Genomic DNA, 16,523 nt, shown 5'->3' on the forward strand with positions numbered 1-16,523 from the left:
CAGTGCACTATAATTGTATGTGTGCACGCCAGCATGTGTAGATGCATATTGCCCTTCATGCGTATGTTTTTCTGGAGTCTGCTGCTATGAACACAAGTAATTAGTTACAACCAGCAAATGCATGCCCAGTGCAGTGGCTGGTTTTCATGCTTCTATTTACACCAAGTCCTACTATGGACTAGTAGTAGTGTTACAATGATGCGTGCATGAGAGTGCGTGCATGTGGGTGGGTGTTTATGTGCGTGTGCACGCACGTGTGTGAGTGTTAAGTGTGCCTGATTTTGGATGCCTGCTTTCACATTATCCATGTGCCAGTTTCATGGTCGAGGATGTTATGAAACCTCGCTGCCTTACATGTACATGTACACTACTCGTATATCAATGTGCTAGAGCTGAAGGCTACATGACATACATGTACATGTACATGTACATGTAATTATACATGTACCTTTGTACCTTTCCAAGCACAGACTGTCTGGTATGTCCAAAGGAGGTTGCAGCATGAAAATAACTTCTTCTAAAATATATTACCATACCACCATGTCATTGGTAGTGTTATTTAGTCAAGAAGGCAAGAATGGTCAGATTTTCTAAAAATGCTATTTTCGGAATTGGCCTTGAAATACCATATTTTGACACCTATATTGTTTCGTAGGGGCCTAAAGTGCCTGGTGACACCATCAAAACTGTCTATTATCGGTTTCCTTGGGGCTCAAGGATCACAGAAAGCCACAAAAATCAATATGTCCATGGACAAAATGTTGCAGGCTGAACCATTTCCCAATTCACCTCCCGATGGAAATTTCGGTACCCGTAATTTCGAGAAAGTGGCTCACCAAGGGCAAAACCAAGACACAGTCTATCTTGTGTACCCAAGATACCTCCAAATGTGGTTCTTAAACACATGACGAAGAAAATACTTAGTATCCTCCTTCCAGGAGGCTTCTTTGGGTCAAAAACCAAATTTTTTACCATTTTTTTGCCGAAAATAAAGAAATTGTACACTCACTAAATACACCAGAATACCTCTTATATGCCTGGTGACCCTACCTAAAAACTATACCAAATTGAAGAGGAGACACCACTCCACCATTCTATGCATAAAAAACAGGGTGTCCATGGACCTTTTATTTTTGCTTCTTTAGGTGGGAGCCTCCTTAAAGCAAAACAAAAACATGTATGAACTGTGATGGGACGGATGTTAGACCAGTAGGAGAAGAAAAAGTAGATTATTGTGTCGGTTCCAAAGGGAGCTCACAACGGCCGCTAACACTCCGTAAGTCAAGTAGAACGAGGAGAGATGCAGATGTACTGCTAGCTACTGAAGTACAATACAATAATTATCATACCAAAGCAGTCATTTATTCACACGTTGTACACCAAGGCACAGTTGATCTTAAAAGGCAGATCAGTATGGCTGGGCTGGGAGAAGGCAAATATACGGGGTCCGCGTGGGGAAGGAATAAAGGAGGCAAATCGTTCCTTGATGATGTGTGTCCAAGTACCGTAGATAAATAATTACATAGAATGACCGCACACATGATCAAACTCAATGGTGCCGCAGAAGGGAGGGAGGGAAATGGTTTCACAGAATCTATTTCACAAAGATTGCAGCTTCATCAATGCCAATGTTCTCGTCAAAGCTGTAGCTAGAGCAAAGCCGGATCTGTACTTCATCAGAGCTACTAGTGTCAAGTTGACGATGAAACCATGGCATATCGGTGTTGTCACAACATGTCCCACCAGCAGTACATTGACTCGTGTTGCTCCATGCATGGTTGGCTGGAGTGAATGTCCAGCGTCTCCATTGTCAGCGCAATAGTAGTGGCTACCAACAAATGATGGAGGTTGTGGACCGGGTTCTGGACTGCACGGGCAATGATAAATCGCGGATGCGTTGTCAAAACTAGCTGTGTATGTCCATAGGTGACGCATAGGAGAACCATATGTGACAGAGACACCATCCATATACCAGCTGTGCAAAGGGATATAGTCAGTAGATCCGACGTAGAACGCATCCAATGTTTGATCCTGTGGCCAACGAGTGAAGAAATCGTTCAAGGACATAATTCTAGTTTTAAGAAGCAATAATGAATCTGTCCACAATTTTCTTAGTGAATCCACATTTCATAAATAAAGAGATTTTCGCCAGCCGGAAACTGTGCACATGTACTCCCGTGATTATAGAATCCCCAGTAAAACATACGAGGAGATTGCGCTCAAACAACCGAATTTTGGGGATGTGCACGAGGCAGCTGTGATACAGACATGGACACATGTGCCATTACCCACGTCAGAACCCTGTATAATGAGCATCAGGAGTTTCTGGATGATAAAGTAGTGCAGTCCAATAGCACAAGGAAAATGAAAAAGAGAGAGAGAGAGAGAGAGAGAGAGAGAGAGAGAGAGAGAGAGAGACAGACAGACAGATAGACAGATAGACAGAGAGAGATAGATACATAGATAGATCGAGAGAGAGAGAGAGAGAGAGAGAGAGAGAGAGAGAGAGAGAGAAAGAGAAAGAGAGAGAGAGATAGAGAGAGAGAGAGGGTTGTACCTGTGTACAAACGAAGCAGTCAACTGGGGAAAGCAAACAAGTATCGCCCAGCCAGTCTACTCTCTGTCGTTAGAAAGGTGTTCTATCATACTAACTCGGATGGTGAGCCGAGGATACATTATTGCTATGTCTGGCTAACCCCCCTTCCTTTGCATTGGCTTCTGCCATTGGAAGGTGAAAGAAAATTAAAAAGTTAGTGAAGAAAATACCAGGGAACTACAAGTTACGCTAGAATGTCCTCAAACACCACCCGTTATTTGACAATCAGCTCATGCGATAATATTGCACGGCACTGGCCAAAGGTACTGAGATTCTGGAGATAACTGGATATCAGCTCTAGCGCATCTTGGATGTGCACTCCGAAAGACTTTCCAAATTGAAAGGTTCTAAGTTACAGAAATAGCAAAAGGAGGGGAAGGTGAGCACATCCAAGAAAAGCACAAGCTGAAAGTGTCAGCTCTGAAAGACGCTGGTGCATGTACATGCATGTAGATGAGGGTGCTGACAAGACCGTTAGGCAATACGTTCAAACCACAATTCAAGATCGAATACTAACATACCACGCACCTTTTGTGGTGTCAAAGTCCTTTTAGTTTCGCATTACTTGAAGAATATGAACTAAAATTCCACTTCGTTGGTAAACATTTTACCATAATAAGCAACAGATTTTTACTCACCCGATATCCCGTCACAAATCCCATCACTTCACTATACGATTCAATGGGTGATTGAAATGAAGCACCATGACAAGATGGACCGCTTGGCATAGTACACAGGTTGACTTGAAGATTTTCAAATCTCATGTTACCAGGACAACTGCCCTGCTGTGTGGGGTTGATGTAAGCAATTCTTGTCCAACCACCGCCATAGTGATCCATATCACAGTAGACCTACAAAACACGAGTATGACACAGTGGGTGCAGTAAGGTGGTAGTCCAATAGGTGGTGTGTGCACCGGTAATCCAATATCAACACAAGGTCACACTGGACCTGTGTTTCCACCTTAGTTTGTTATACGTAGACGTGACTCCTTATACATGTACAGGTATGGTACTTGCAAGAGTACATGAAAACCAGAGTGTGCAGCTTGGGAACTTTTCTGCTATGGGTGTCTGTCACGGCGGAATTCCGTGATTACCTCATATTTGGCGCAGATCTGAGGCGGGAAATGGCGTAGTGCGTACAACTGAGCTGCAGTTGTGCAGAAAGAGACCTGCTTGAATCCTGCTAGTACGCACTACATCACTAAAATGGAATTCCGCCGTGACAGCTACCCATCTGAGCTGCACACTCTGGTTTTCATGTACTCTTGGTGCTAGATAAACCTTGTTTGTCTAAACATGTTGTCAGCATGTAACAACACGGTACGAGAAGTCTAAGACAACTCCCCTGGAATAGAGAGGGTCAGAACCGGGTCCAACAACCATACAGTTCAGATGGTCGCAACCGACCGGGACTCTTAAAAAAAAATTAAAAATTCGACGGGCTCTAGCAACGTGAATGGTTGTAGAAAGGTCACTGTTTCCGAACACGGTGTCCTCCACCTTGTTACATGCTGCCAACCAACAACATGTCCATGTATGTATGGAAGTAGTAATCGAAACGAGGACCAGTAAAATAATAGTTTAGATTGCTTGGACAAGGGTAAGAAGTTTACCTCATTGAATGATGTGTTCCCAAGGTGCAGCGAGACAATCCTGTACATACCTGAAGATGGTATGGAGAAGAGCCATGGACAGCATTACTGCTTGCTTGAATGTCTAGTGTATAATATAATTATAAAATCTTGAACGAATGTTTTAAAAGCACATGTTTCCAATATACAATGTACATTGTACATGTACAGTGGAACCTGTCTGAGACGACCGCTCAGGGGACCTTCAAAACGTGGTCTCTGTTACCAGCAGGTCTCCTTATACAGGGCCAATTGACTGGAAATAGCATCACTTGGCCCTGGTCTCAGTGGTCTTCTAGGACTGGTGGTCGCCTTATCCGAGTGGTCGCCTTGACAGGTTTTACTGTAGTTCTACTGGTTTTTGAAGCCAGATTTTAGCCGGATTGAGGTACAAGACGCACTTTGACAAATCCTGGTTTGATATTTGAGTCTCTATTCAGTTTGCGATAGTACACCTGTTAAAATTGTGATAAACCACTACACAATCTGGCCGAACTATTAACACCCTATCCATACACCACTTTCCACAAAAGGATGCACGCACCCCCCGCCCCCATCCACACACACACACACACACAAGGATGCACACAACGCCTTCCCCCCACACACACAAGGTGCACACCCCCCCCCCCCCGCACTCACACACAAAAGCTAAATTTAATGGATTGTCCCGCTGAGATGTGGGATCTTACCGGAGGAGGCTGTGAAGTCTGAGAGTTGCTGAATTTCCTTACATGAACTAGCGAGTTTGAGAGAGTTCTTCTTCACCTATCGCAAAGCAGATAATCCAGGTACAAATTCAACGTTTTCACATAAGTCCTCTTTTCGTATCCCAATACAGTTCTGTCGGTTGCCGAAGAATGCAGTGCCAAAGAACGAACAGGCTAGAGTTTCACCAAGGACAGCATGCCAATGTATACACGATACTCAACTGTGTATAGTACTGGTACATGCAAAATATGAACGTTCTAGGCTACGAGGCTGACCCCAGTTCTGTGAAACCCGACAGTACCGTTCCCTAATATTTGCACAATCTCACGAGAGTTCTGATCAACTGTTGATATTGTTATACAGTATCAACTTAAAACGGATCAGAACGAATTGGCGAGCACTGAGCACACATGCTGATTTCTTGGACACTGCAAATTTTCAACTCGTTTCATTTCAACCAGTTATAATAGAATAGTATGATAAGGAGCGTGAGAATGCAGCAGCTCGCGGTTATTCCTAACGCGTGTAGTGTGAATTTATGCTGTGGATCTGATCATGGTAGCAATACATGTAGATGAATGTGGCAGCTGTGTGCGTGTGTGGACAAAAATGGTGAGTGCGTATCATTTTGAAGAGTGTGAGTGCTACAACATCACGTTTCTTTAAGCAGTTGCAGGTGTTGGAAGCTGTTCATATTCGTACACGTGACCCTGTGCTATGCAAGCAGAAAGAAAATGTTGTAGCACTCACACTCTTCAAAATTTTAATAATAACTGAGCAGATAGCAAAAAAAGCCTTGATTGTCCTTGTTCTGCAACTGAGCAGATAATGTATAATTATGTAGCATGTACCTGTACACATTGAAATCCCCACCCTGCCAATACAGTGTTTACTATTGGTCAGCAATCGCGCTCTCTTGTAGTACGATTTATACTTCAATCTCTTAGCAGATGCATAGCAGCGCTAACATGGCTCCATGGTAGGCATTTCCCAAATCGAGAGCCGAAAACAGTGATTGTGAAGAAACTAGCCATCGTTTCTCCAATATTCAATTTTGAATTTTTGCACTGAATTCTCCGAAAATCACAGTTTTTTTGGTGCCTCTACAGCATGCAAATACAGTTTCTGAAACCATTACACTGCAAGTAAAAAAAAGGTGACGGCCACGTTATGCATTTCTGAAATCGGTCACCAGGAAAAGAGAGACACGGAAATCAGTGGCTGTCAAAAAATCACCGAAAATGTCGCCGAATTTATAAACCTCGCACTGAATTCGGCGAAAATCGATGTTTCAGTGCCCCTATAGCGTGCATGCAAATGCACTATGTAGAACTATAATGTATACTGCGAGCGGTGGCTTCAATTACTGTTCGGAGCCAGATTTGGCCATTCTCCGAGTTTCTCTCAGCCGATCTTCTCTCAACCGATCTGAGAGAATGTCCAAGTAGTTTGGCCATATCATAAAAAGCTGACTAGGCGACAAAATTGAGCCAATTCGGGAAATACCTACTCCGTGGAGTGGTATATTAATAACTCCAAGTAGCAGCATATTAAAATACTGTACTTAAAAAGAAGTAGATAATACATGTAGAATGTACCTGCATCTGTAGATGTGAATCTCGGTCATCCATTCTTTGATTTAGTTCAGTTTCAAGCTGCCCAAGACGAGAATCCATATTCTGGTTACTTCGACTTTCCGATTGGGAAATACGGCTGTTCATCAGTGCAGTTTGTTGCTGTCGCACAGAGGCAAGGCCATTGTCCATTCTCTGGTTTAGCTGGCGTTGCATCGTTTGCTGTCCTGTTGTTAGATGGGATATCTTTGTTCCTTGTTCTGCGAGTTTGGTCGTGAACATTGCCTCCAGGGTGCGGTCTTTGGCTCTGAGATCGGAAACCACTTGTACTTGCATAGCACGTGTGTTGTTCAGATCCTCTTGTGTAGCTTGTTTTTGGGAGAGCAGTTGACTGATTTTTGCATCTTGTGTGTCAAGTCTGGTGCTGAGGCGCGCTTCAAGACGACGCAGGAAGGTCGTTATGGTGTTGGCATTTCTCTGAGATGCTCGTGCTGATTTCTTCTCAACGGTGTTGAGCCGATGATTAAACTTGGTCATTGACGATGTCATGTTTTCGAACTCCTCGATACCAAATCCTGCAGGCAATAAAACGAAGAAAATACAATTTTCGTGCAAGTGTTCATTTTGTGGACGGGTACGTGAGTGCACATACATTGTATGCTAACGCGTGTGTCAGTGGATACCTTTTCATACAATCTTACCCACGCTGTATCCTGGCATCACGTGATTATCCAACACAACCACGCGTGTAAGTTGTCTTTCCGTGCAGACCATACCACCGAGAAGTATTTCCGCAATACATCACAATAGCTGATTATTGCGTTCACTTTCAATGTTCGTATTGGTACCTGAATATCACTTGACGTGACAATAAGGGTGGCAGTGAGTTTTTTTATCAAGCTACAGCCAGTAGTGGACCCAAATCGCCTGTAAATATTGAATTTTTATATTCGATATTAATCTTTGGATGCCGAAAGAGCCCGTGCAGTCAGAGTCTTACTGTGCTGGCATTGTTGTCCATAGTAGAATGGTGGGCAGTGACATACGTAATGGTGTGATCCAGATCGCTCACAACGTCCTCCGTGCATGCATGGCCTCCGTGTGATGCAGGCTGATACAACTGAAAGGACACACAGCAAAGGAAAATACAGAGATGCCAATACACTACAGGTAGAGGTTCAGAATTGAGACACTGTTGAGAATACGGAATACACTACAAGTAGAGGTTCAGAATTGAGACACTGTTGACAATAGTCATGGAAGCTCTCATTTTGGGATAATCATCAGGAAGAAATCAACTTTGCATCAACCATTAGATAGATATCTACAACATTCGGGATGTGGCGCACCCTGAGTAGAAGTTGTTCTCGCCCTTAACGTCCTAAGGCGCCCGTGCTCTTGCGCCTTGAGTAACTGCCACCTTCAGGTGACTTATCAGCAGAGAATATAGGAGCCCTTCATTCCAAGGACGGGAGATAGACTGATGAATTCGTCTTCCCAGCTTCAACTGAAAGCAAATTTCAAATATTCAATTGCAGAGTGGAACACGTCTAGTACATTTCCGCAAGGCTGTAGGAACTCCGGCTATTAAAGATGATGGCGTCCCAATATTTCTGGATTAATTTCATGGTGCTCGTGGCGGGGAAGGCATGGAGAGAGATCGCCTGGCTGACAATCTCCCAAAGACGGAAATTTAAATCGTCGGCTTCCTACATGCCTAAGTGATAGCAGCACAGAGCGGCGTGCACACTACCTTTGTATTTGACGTATACATAGTCTCCGGACAGCTTCTTGTTTTGAACTATTAGGTCTTCTCAACAAAGGTCCGAGTTCATGGCTGAACTGATCGCATTTTTTGAACCAACGCAAAGCATCGAGGTCATACGCCCCAAACCGTAGGGTAACCACAGCAAGCTTTGATGGATAGAAAAAAACGTGTACAGTAGTAGATACTTCGAAGTACAAGTGGATTGATGGCTAGTTTATCCGGTCTGCGGAAGGAATTATGCATGCATTCTTGCATTCGCAACTGAACTTCATCCAGAGGAAATACTATACGTTGGTAAATATTCTGGCTCGTTCACACTGCGCCTTACCGAGTTCACATTGTCGTCCGGCGTATCCAGGTCTACATTGACACTTGTACTGCTTCAGCTGAGGAGTGTTACCATCAACACTAGCGTACACACATTTACCACCGTGTTGGCATGGTGACGGATGTTCACACTGACCATCTAAAAACACACCAGCCACAGCAAGGATTAAAGTATTCTAACATGCTGAGAAAGTTTGAATTCAATGTAATCAGTCTGGGAGGTGAACTGCCAGAAAAGCGAAAAATGCCAATCCGGTTAGGACTCAAACCTTGCTTGCTTGTAATGAGCAAGGCTTTTACCATCTGAATGAAGCACTACGGGCTCAGGTAGAGCATGGATGTTCACTTCTCTGACAGATAACGTGGAATTTGAAGTTTCTCCTCAATTCTGCAAAATTGGTCACCTTCTTTCACCTGTGGTAGTACGTTCCAGAAACTGCCCATGGTTGGTCCCCGGGGAAGGGAAAGGACCCAAGGGCTAATACTGTGCATGGCACGTGTTGTGAACTGCCTTTGGATTGAAAACCTTTTCAGTACGTTCGCCGTTTTCTACGGGTGGTCCCAAAGCTCAGATGGTTAAAGCATTCTCATGACAACACAACGTCCCATAATCAATTTCTGTTGGGTAGGCAATGCTTTCTTTCCTCTTTTTTTCATGTCTTGCGGTATCCTTTCAATTTGTTCCAAAGATTGAGATCCTTTTCATTTACCTTTGTTAGCATGTTCGAGAAGCTGGCCATGGTTGGCCCCCGTGGAGGGAAAAGACCCCACTGGAACTAGTATGGGTGTCACGTGTCACGAGCTGCCTTTGGGATAAAAGCGCCTTATGGGATTGGCATGATCCGATCGCTCACATGGTTAGAGTATTGCTTACGACAAACAAGGCTCAATGGTCGAATCCTGATGTAATGGGCGCGGGTGAGCATCTTTCTCGGTCTTTTCAAGCAGTTCACAACACCCATTTTTACCAGTGTTGGGTTCATGGCGTTACATTGACGTATGAAGCGATGAGAAAATAGGGAAATTGTGAAGCATCACTGTTCCCCTATTTGTGGATGTCAGAGCAGATCATTCTCAATTCGGTACACTCATTCCAGCACAAAGCGTTTTGGAATAGAACCATTTCACGGTTTCTGATAAAGGCTTTTCTAGTCATCACAAAAGATGAGTTTGATTCTTAATCTGTGTGACTCGTTTAACAATCACAACTCTACTTACTACATGTACAGGGATACGTACCAGCACATGTAGCAAATCTTGACACTCTCTCATCCCCGCCAAGGATAGCAGACAGTAGCAACTTGCTCGTTGTTGAAAGCGTCCGCTGATCAACGGGTGGCAAGAATTCACCCATCAGTTGTTCGTACCTCCTCGTGGACTGATCATTGTCATTAGGGAACGAATGACGTAACCATGACGTCATGCATGTATATACAGGAATAAAAAAATATCAATGGGGCACAGCATGACCCTAACTATTTTACTCTGGAGTTCGTGTAACTGAGTGCATGTGTGGACACAATGACTGAATAGATAAGAATAAGAGTGTTGGTGTAGAAATAGTTAGTGGTAATACTAATAAGGATTGTATGTTATTGTATTTTTCTGTCACCCACCAGAACAAACAGCATTGCTTCCGCTACTTTGCATAACAATAGAATAAGCCTCTGGTTAATAATGTACCGCCGATAGGCAAGCATCTATACCTCATTACATCTATAATCACTTCGTGCAAAATATTCGAAATTGGGTTATTGATATTCAATCGAGAAGTAATTTCGAGGCATCTTGCAGCTTCATAAGTAGAGAGTAGTTGTGTGGCCACACCCATTCCCACAGCACTGCGTACGACGACGGCAATTGTGCCGAAACGCTGTACGTAAATCGGTTCGGTTTGCAGTGCTGTGGGAATGGATGTGCAAAATATTCGAAATTGGGTTATTGATATTCAATCGAGAAGTAATTTCGAGGCATCTTGCAGCTTCATAAGTAGAGAGTAGTTGTGTGGCCACACCCATTCCCACAGCACTGCGTACGACGACGGCAATTGTGCCGAAACGCTGTACGTAAATCGGTTCGGTTTGCAGTGCTGTGGGAATGGATGTGTCCACCCAACTACTCTCTAATATTCAATCGCTTAGAAATCCATGTTATGAGAAAATGTGGGTTGGGATCTGCCTGCGCCGTGTCCCGAAGTCATAATCTCAAATTGGTCAAGCCAATTTTCATTATTCGAAAAGCCAAGAGGGCTGGGCTTTTGATTGGAACGCACTGCAGAGACGTCCTCAAAGAATAAAGCTGTGTTCCCAACTGGTGCGTAGACGCGGTACGCTTGCGGTTCATGCGTGCCCATACGCGCGCTCAAGCTTTCACAAAAAACAGCAATCTGAGTCGTATTAAGCGCGCGCGACACCTTCGAGTACATTTTGTTGACCCCGCCAGTCAAAGTGAATGGCATGTACGCTGGTACGCGCTGAAAATTCCAACATGTTGGAAGTTCCATTTCGGCGCGTTTCCGTGCGCATGGCGCCCCAAAAGCAAGCAAAATACGCACAAACGCGTCGTTGCACGCGTACACGCGCCAGTTGTGAACATAGTTTTAAAGCTGTGTTCACAACTGGCGCGTGTGCGTGGTACGCTTGCGGTTCATGCGTGCATATACGCGCGCGCGCTCAAGCTTTCACGAAAACAGCAATCCGAGTGGTATTTAGCGCATGCGACACCTTCGAGTACTAATTTTTTGACCCCGCCAGTCAAAGTAACTGGCATGTACGCTAGTACGTGCTGAAAATTCCAACATGTTGGAATTTCCATTTCGGCGCGTTTCCGTACGCATGGCGCCCCAAAAGCCAGCAAAATTACGCACAAACGCGTGGTATCACGCGTACAAGCGGCAGTTGTGAACACAGCTTAACTCATTATACGCGTTGTACACAGGGACATGTTGCTCCTAAACTACACACATTTTCTGTTACAACTAGGCATGGGCGGGTAATGCTAGTTATTCGCTGCGATAATGCTAAAGGCGATGCTCATAATATGAGGATAAAATGCCACTTTATAATGCTCACACTACTCCATAATGCCAGTTTGAATGTCGGAAAAGTCGATTTAAGAAGGCCGTCTTGGATCAAGGCCAAAGCGTAGAAGAAGAAGAAAACGGCAATTATGCTTGTAATGCCAATTTTGCATGCGAAATAGTGTTATAATGCCAGCATTATGTCCCCTGGAAAAAGGGGACTATAATGCCAGCCATAATGCTAGCATTACCCGCCCATGCCCAGTTACAACAGCAGTTCCATTTTGGTACATGCAAATGTATTTACTATCAGGTTGGTAACCATCAACTGCGGTGAGAAATGTTTCGTCCTGTCCAATGTAGAAGAGGCATAAAGGTGTGCTCCTATTCAAAGATGTAACCCTTGAAATGCGGAGTGTCGACAAACATTATTGTACCCATGATTAGAATCAAGAGTACATAGCCCTCCAGAGTGTGCAACTCCGGCATACAGTGATGTCCAGAGACTGCAGACAGAATTGCAAGTCCACATCAATTTTTAATTTTACAATGTGATGCTCCTAGTACGAATGACATCACCGGCTTTGCCAAAGTGATGTAAAAGCGGAAAGCGCCCCCTCTCCCCCCCCCCAAATCTCATTGTCTAGCTATGTGATATATTCGTTTCCTGTACGAACTTGAAATGCACTATAAAGAGTGCAAAGGATTCCACGAGCGTTTTTCCTGCTTAGTCCCAGTAACTTTATAGGCAAATCCAGGTACTGCCAATTTAGACATGAACGCAGTGCGTACTATCCCGCATCCTGCTTTGACCAATTAGCCATGCACACCAATACGATCTGCGGGTAGATAAATTATACGTGTTTCACCAGATATGCATGTACTAGCTGTGATCTGGCATTCATTCATTCATTTCTCGAGTTTGCAGATCATGATACTCTTACCAGAGGTTCCAGTTTGAATGGGCGAGCGCGTCGCTCCGTCAGCTCCAACTACTCTCTGCCCTGAACTCAGCGTCACGACAGTGCACAAGAAAACTAGGAGCACCACCAGCCGGTGTCTCTTCCATGTCATTCGCCCCATCTCACGTCCAGTTCTCCAGCGACCAAAACCGGGAATAGAGTAGACCGGTAGTTCTAGAAATCTTTCTTTCTTCGTCAACACTCAGATTCTGTTGTGAAACGGGTTCAGCCGAGCGGAACGTAATGAGACTATTCAGATGAGATGACTGACGTCTGCACTCTCTACTTCCACAATTCTAGTCTTCGCGCAACTGTGCGACTGAGCTCGAATGCTTGCGCGCTCCAGTAACGGTGGTGGCCGTATGTGTCTCGGATCCAACATGCACTGTCAAACTGCAATGCCATGGCTGTGGTACATGATGTTCCTGACACACTGACACACTGACACACTGACACACTGACACACTGGGTACTACATGTAGTAGAATGATTCCACATGAGTGTAACTGCTTTGCCACGGAGTCGCACACTGAAACACTAGTTCAAGGTTTCCAGCGAATACAGTACACCTCTCCATCATTTAGAAAAGCGATCCTGTCAGCTTTTCTATTATTGTGTTCACATGGCAAGAAAAACGACACCGCTATGCTACGTAAGTTTCTACGTAAGGTGCTCGGTATTTCACTTAGGCTACGTAAGTCTCTACGTAAGGTGCTCGGTATTATCTACCAACGGGTGGTAGCCGCGTGCTGTGCACGCGCACGGCAGACATTGTGTTGCAGTGCAGTCCGTGTTCGGATGTGCATGCGCGAGGAACTTCCTCCTTTGGAACTGCTTCTTGTATGAGCTGTTTCGGATATTTCGTCTCCTGGCCTGGCTTATTTCGTTTCTGCGCTGCTGAGACCTCCTTTCGCGGAATATTACTCAATGACAGGTGAGTTGACCAGTTCCCTTTTATTCATTTCCTTGTGTTGACTCTTTCATTTACGAAAAGTGTGCTCATTTTGGGCGGAATGCAATAAATAATGGAACAGCTGACAGGATCTCTTTTCTAAATTTAGCTTTTCCGCTGCCCAGGCCTCCTTTTACGGAATACTCGATGACAGGTGATCTCTGGGTTGACCGGTTTCCTTCGATTCATTTGCTTATGCTCACCCTTTCATTTACGGAAACGTGTGCTGATTTTATTCGGATTTAGATCCATTTTTATCTCTTTGCCCTTGTCTACAGTGTGCGAAGAACGCGAGTTCACCTTCTTGACGGTGAGGCTTATGTTAGATGTGTTGTCGAAATACTCATATTCATTGTACATTGGTACGTTACAAGTAAGGCACTGGTCAGTGGCATACTATCGTTGGCAGTTCCCAATCTGGAGGGAAAGGTTCAAGGACCCATTGACCGAGTTTGCAAAATAAATTCGCATATCAGGGAACATCTCCATTGTGGAGAGTTTCAGTAAACTTATTTGCTTCATACGAAACAAGTCAAAGGGTGCAGTCTCGTCTCGTCAAGATCTCGTACTTGTATGTTTGGATTTGTTTACTCGAGTCTGGGCTGTTTGATTTATTATTTGTGAGTTACGCCGAGATTGCACTGCCCCAAATGAAGTTTCGTGCCGCCAAAGCAAGAATTACGATCTGCAAACTGTTTGTAGTACCTGCAAGAATGTGGAGTACATGTATCGTACTTTCTCTGTTGCTGTTTCAGTTGCCGTCATGTTGCTAAAGAAACGTTCAGTAGAGAGGTTCTGCAAAACAAAAATTCGAACGAAGTTTCGCGACAGTCCTTGCGAAAGTGTGTACGAATTTTTGCACGAAGTTTGCGTTCTGCACATTTTCGTAGTTTGCGCTGGCCAAGTGCACGTACGCCATGACCCGATCACACGAAAGTGTGTGCGACTGTTCATTTCGCGTTCCCTGCAAGTTTCGCATCCAAAGCTGCGAAAGTTCGTGCGAAGTTTCGCACCTCCTGATGTAGAGGGAAAGTTTGTACGCATTTTCGTTTTGCAGAACCTCTCTAGTGACTCATTTGTTTCATACGAGACGAGTCAATGAGTTGGTGTGGCTTAGAATCTTTCGCTGTAGAAGAAATCTATTCGTATGTCTATTGGAGAAATAATTGTATTCACTGGTTATAAAATAGGTTAAGACAAACTCACAGAATAAATACCATCGGTCCCTTGGTGTTCGTCCTAAAGAGGTTCGACTGGATATCATTCAAACTCACCAAAAGATGTGTAAGATTTTATTATTATGGAGTGCCTTGTTTATTTCTCAGTACCTCCAACCATAGCCTTGCCCCTTTTATCCTCAGGATCAGTGTAGTTGTTGGAACGATATGTCGGACTCGACAATGTATTTATTTACATTTTAATACATGTATATTGTTCCTCCTTTGCTGTGTTGTTTTAGAAAATCGTGGACTAACAGTTTGAAGTCATTGAACTACTTCCAAAAGTTGTATCGACATCAACAGGGTTACGATTTCAGTGCAATACGATGCAGGATGACCTTATCACGATAACCCATGATTACAAACCATTATAAACACAGAATCAACAAAAACATCTGCGACACGCACCTGGTTACATTTCTCAAATAAATCTGAAATATCTGAAAGGCAAGACAATTTTATGACAGAGTCATGAAATTCTGCTACAGCAACATGCACAGAATGACCTCCGTATAAAAAGAAGTATCACCACGGTCCACCACAACTCACATGTTTCCCCGCAGAAGAACATGCTTGTGCCATTTTCTGCAAGAAAAGGCTTGCACATCAATGCGTATAATACAGTATTGATATGATGTGAAGGCCATCATTTACATGTTGATATAGGGCATTCCATTGATTGGTGACAGAAAAAACAAAAGAAATTATAGCAATAAAAACTGCTTTATGGCAGTTTTCTAAAAAAAGTTATTGTGTTCTAATCCATGGACCCCGTCTAAAAAGTAATAAATTAACAAAATGTGATAGCTGAAAATTAAAATTTCACACAAAACCTCACAATAATCACACACAGAATGAAAAGCTACATGTAGAAGACCTTTTCCCCTCGTGATCCTCTTTCCTTTGCATGCATGACATGCATGTTGCCAATTGTTGGTGCAGTACAAGTCTAGTGTTGAAAGCAGCATTTCAAGTGTTGTGATTATTGTGAGGTTTTGTGTGAAATTTTAATTTTCAGCTATCACATTTTGTTAATTTCTTACTTTTTAGACGGGGTCCATGGACTAGAACACAATAACTTTTTTTAGAAAACTGCCATAAAGCAGTTTTTATTGCTATAATTCATACTGTGGGGGTTCTCATTTGCAGTGGTGACCTGTCAGTTTGACTCGCATAGGTTTTAGCGCTGTGGGCAATCTGGCAATCTCGACATGATCACTATTCATATTCAAATATGGCATGCCTCATTTCCTCACAGACAAGTGCCCTGAATAGGCATCGGCGGATAACGCGCGAACAGGTGGCAGATTCTGCTCGAAAAGGTGGCAGATTCTGCTCGAAAAGGTGGCAGATTCTGCTCGAAAAGCAGTGAAATTGGCAGAACCCTACAAACCTTATGGCGGGCAATTCCTCGAATTCTGCTCAATTTCATTATCCACATACCAAACATGCATGAAAATTACCAGAAAAAGTACCGAATTCTGCCAATTTTTCTGCCGGCATTATCCGCAACGGCCTAGCCTTCAATAGAGGTGTTTAGAAGGCGGACGAACGTTGGTGACCATTTCTATTTATTTATTTATTTTGACCTGCAACTCCCTGGTGCCGAAAGGCGGGCTCACGCCCCTACATGGCTAATTCTCCTGGTCTAACCCCCAAGACGAAAATGATAGTAGCCGACTGGCCGAAATTAATATAATAAATATACTCAATCTGCGGACAGCATGCTGTTTCGTTCTTTTTGAACTCATCTGCGCA

At 43.8% G+C, this 16,523-nt stretch overlaps 1 protein-coding gene across 1 annotated transcript; it reads right to left on the minus strand.

Annotated features, from left to right (window-relative positions):
• Positions 1–1,129: 1,129 nt before the first annotated feature.
• Positions 1,130–10,037, minus strand: LOC135811373 (uncharacterized). The gene is made up of 8 exons (XM_065324600.1): positions 9,852–10,037; positions 8,614–8,751; positions 7,518–7,637; positions 6,542–7,092; positions 4,925–5,000; positions 4,215–4,264; positions 3,235–3,447; positions 1,130–2,031 (listed from the first exon to the last, which is right to left on the minus strand). Exons 1-8 carry the CDS (start codon positions 10,033–10,035, stop codon positions 1,600–1,602), a joined length of 1,764 nt encoding a protein of 587 aa, XP_065180672.1. The 5' UTR covers positions 10,036–10,037; the 3' UTR covers positions 1,130–1,599.
• Positions 10,038–16,523: the final 6,486 nt, after the last annotated feature.

Source organism: Sycon ciliatum, chromosome 3, assembly GCF_964019385.1.
Source record: "Sycon ciliatum chromosome 3, ocSycCili1.1, whole genome shotgun sequence".
Classification (NCBI taxonomy): Eukaryota; Metazoa; Porifera; class Calcarea; order Leucosolenida; family Sycettidae; genus Sycon; species Sycon ciliatum.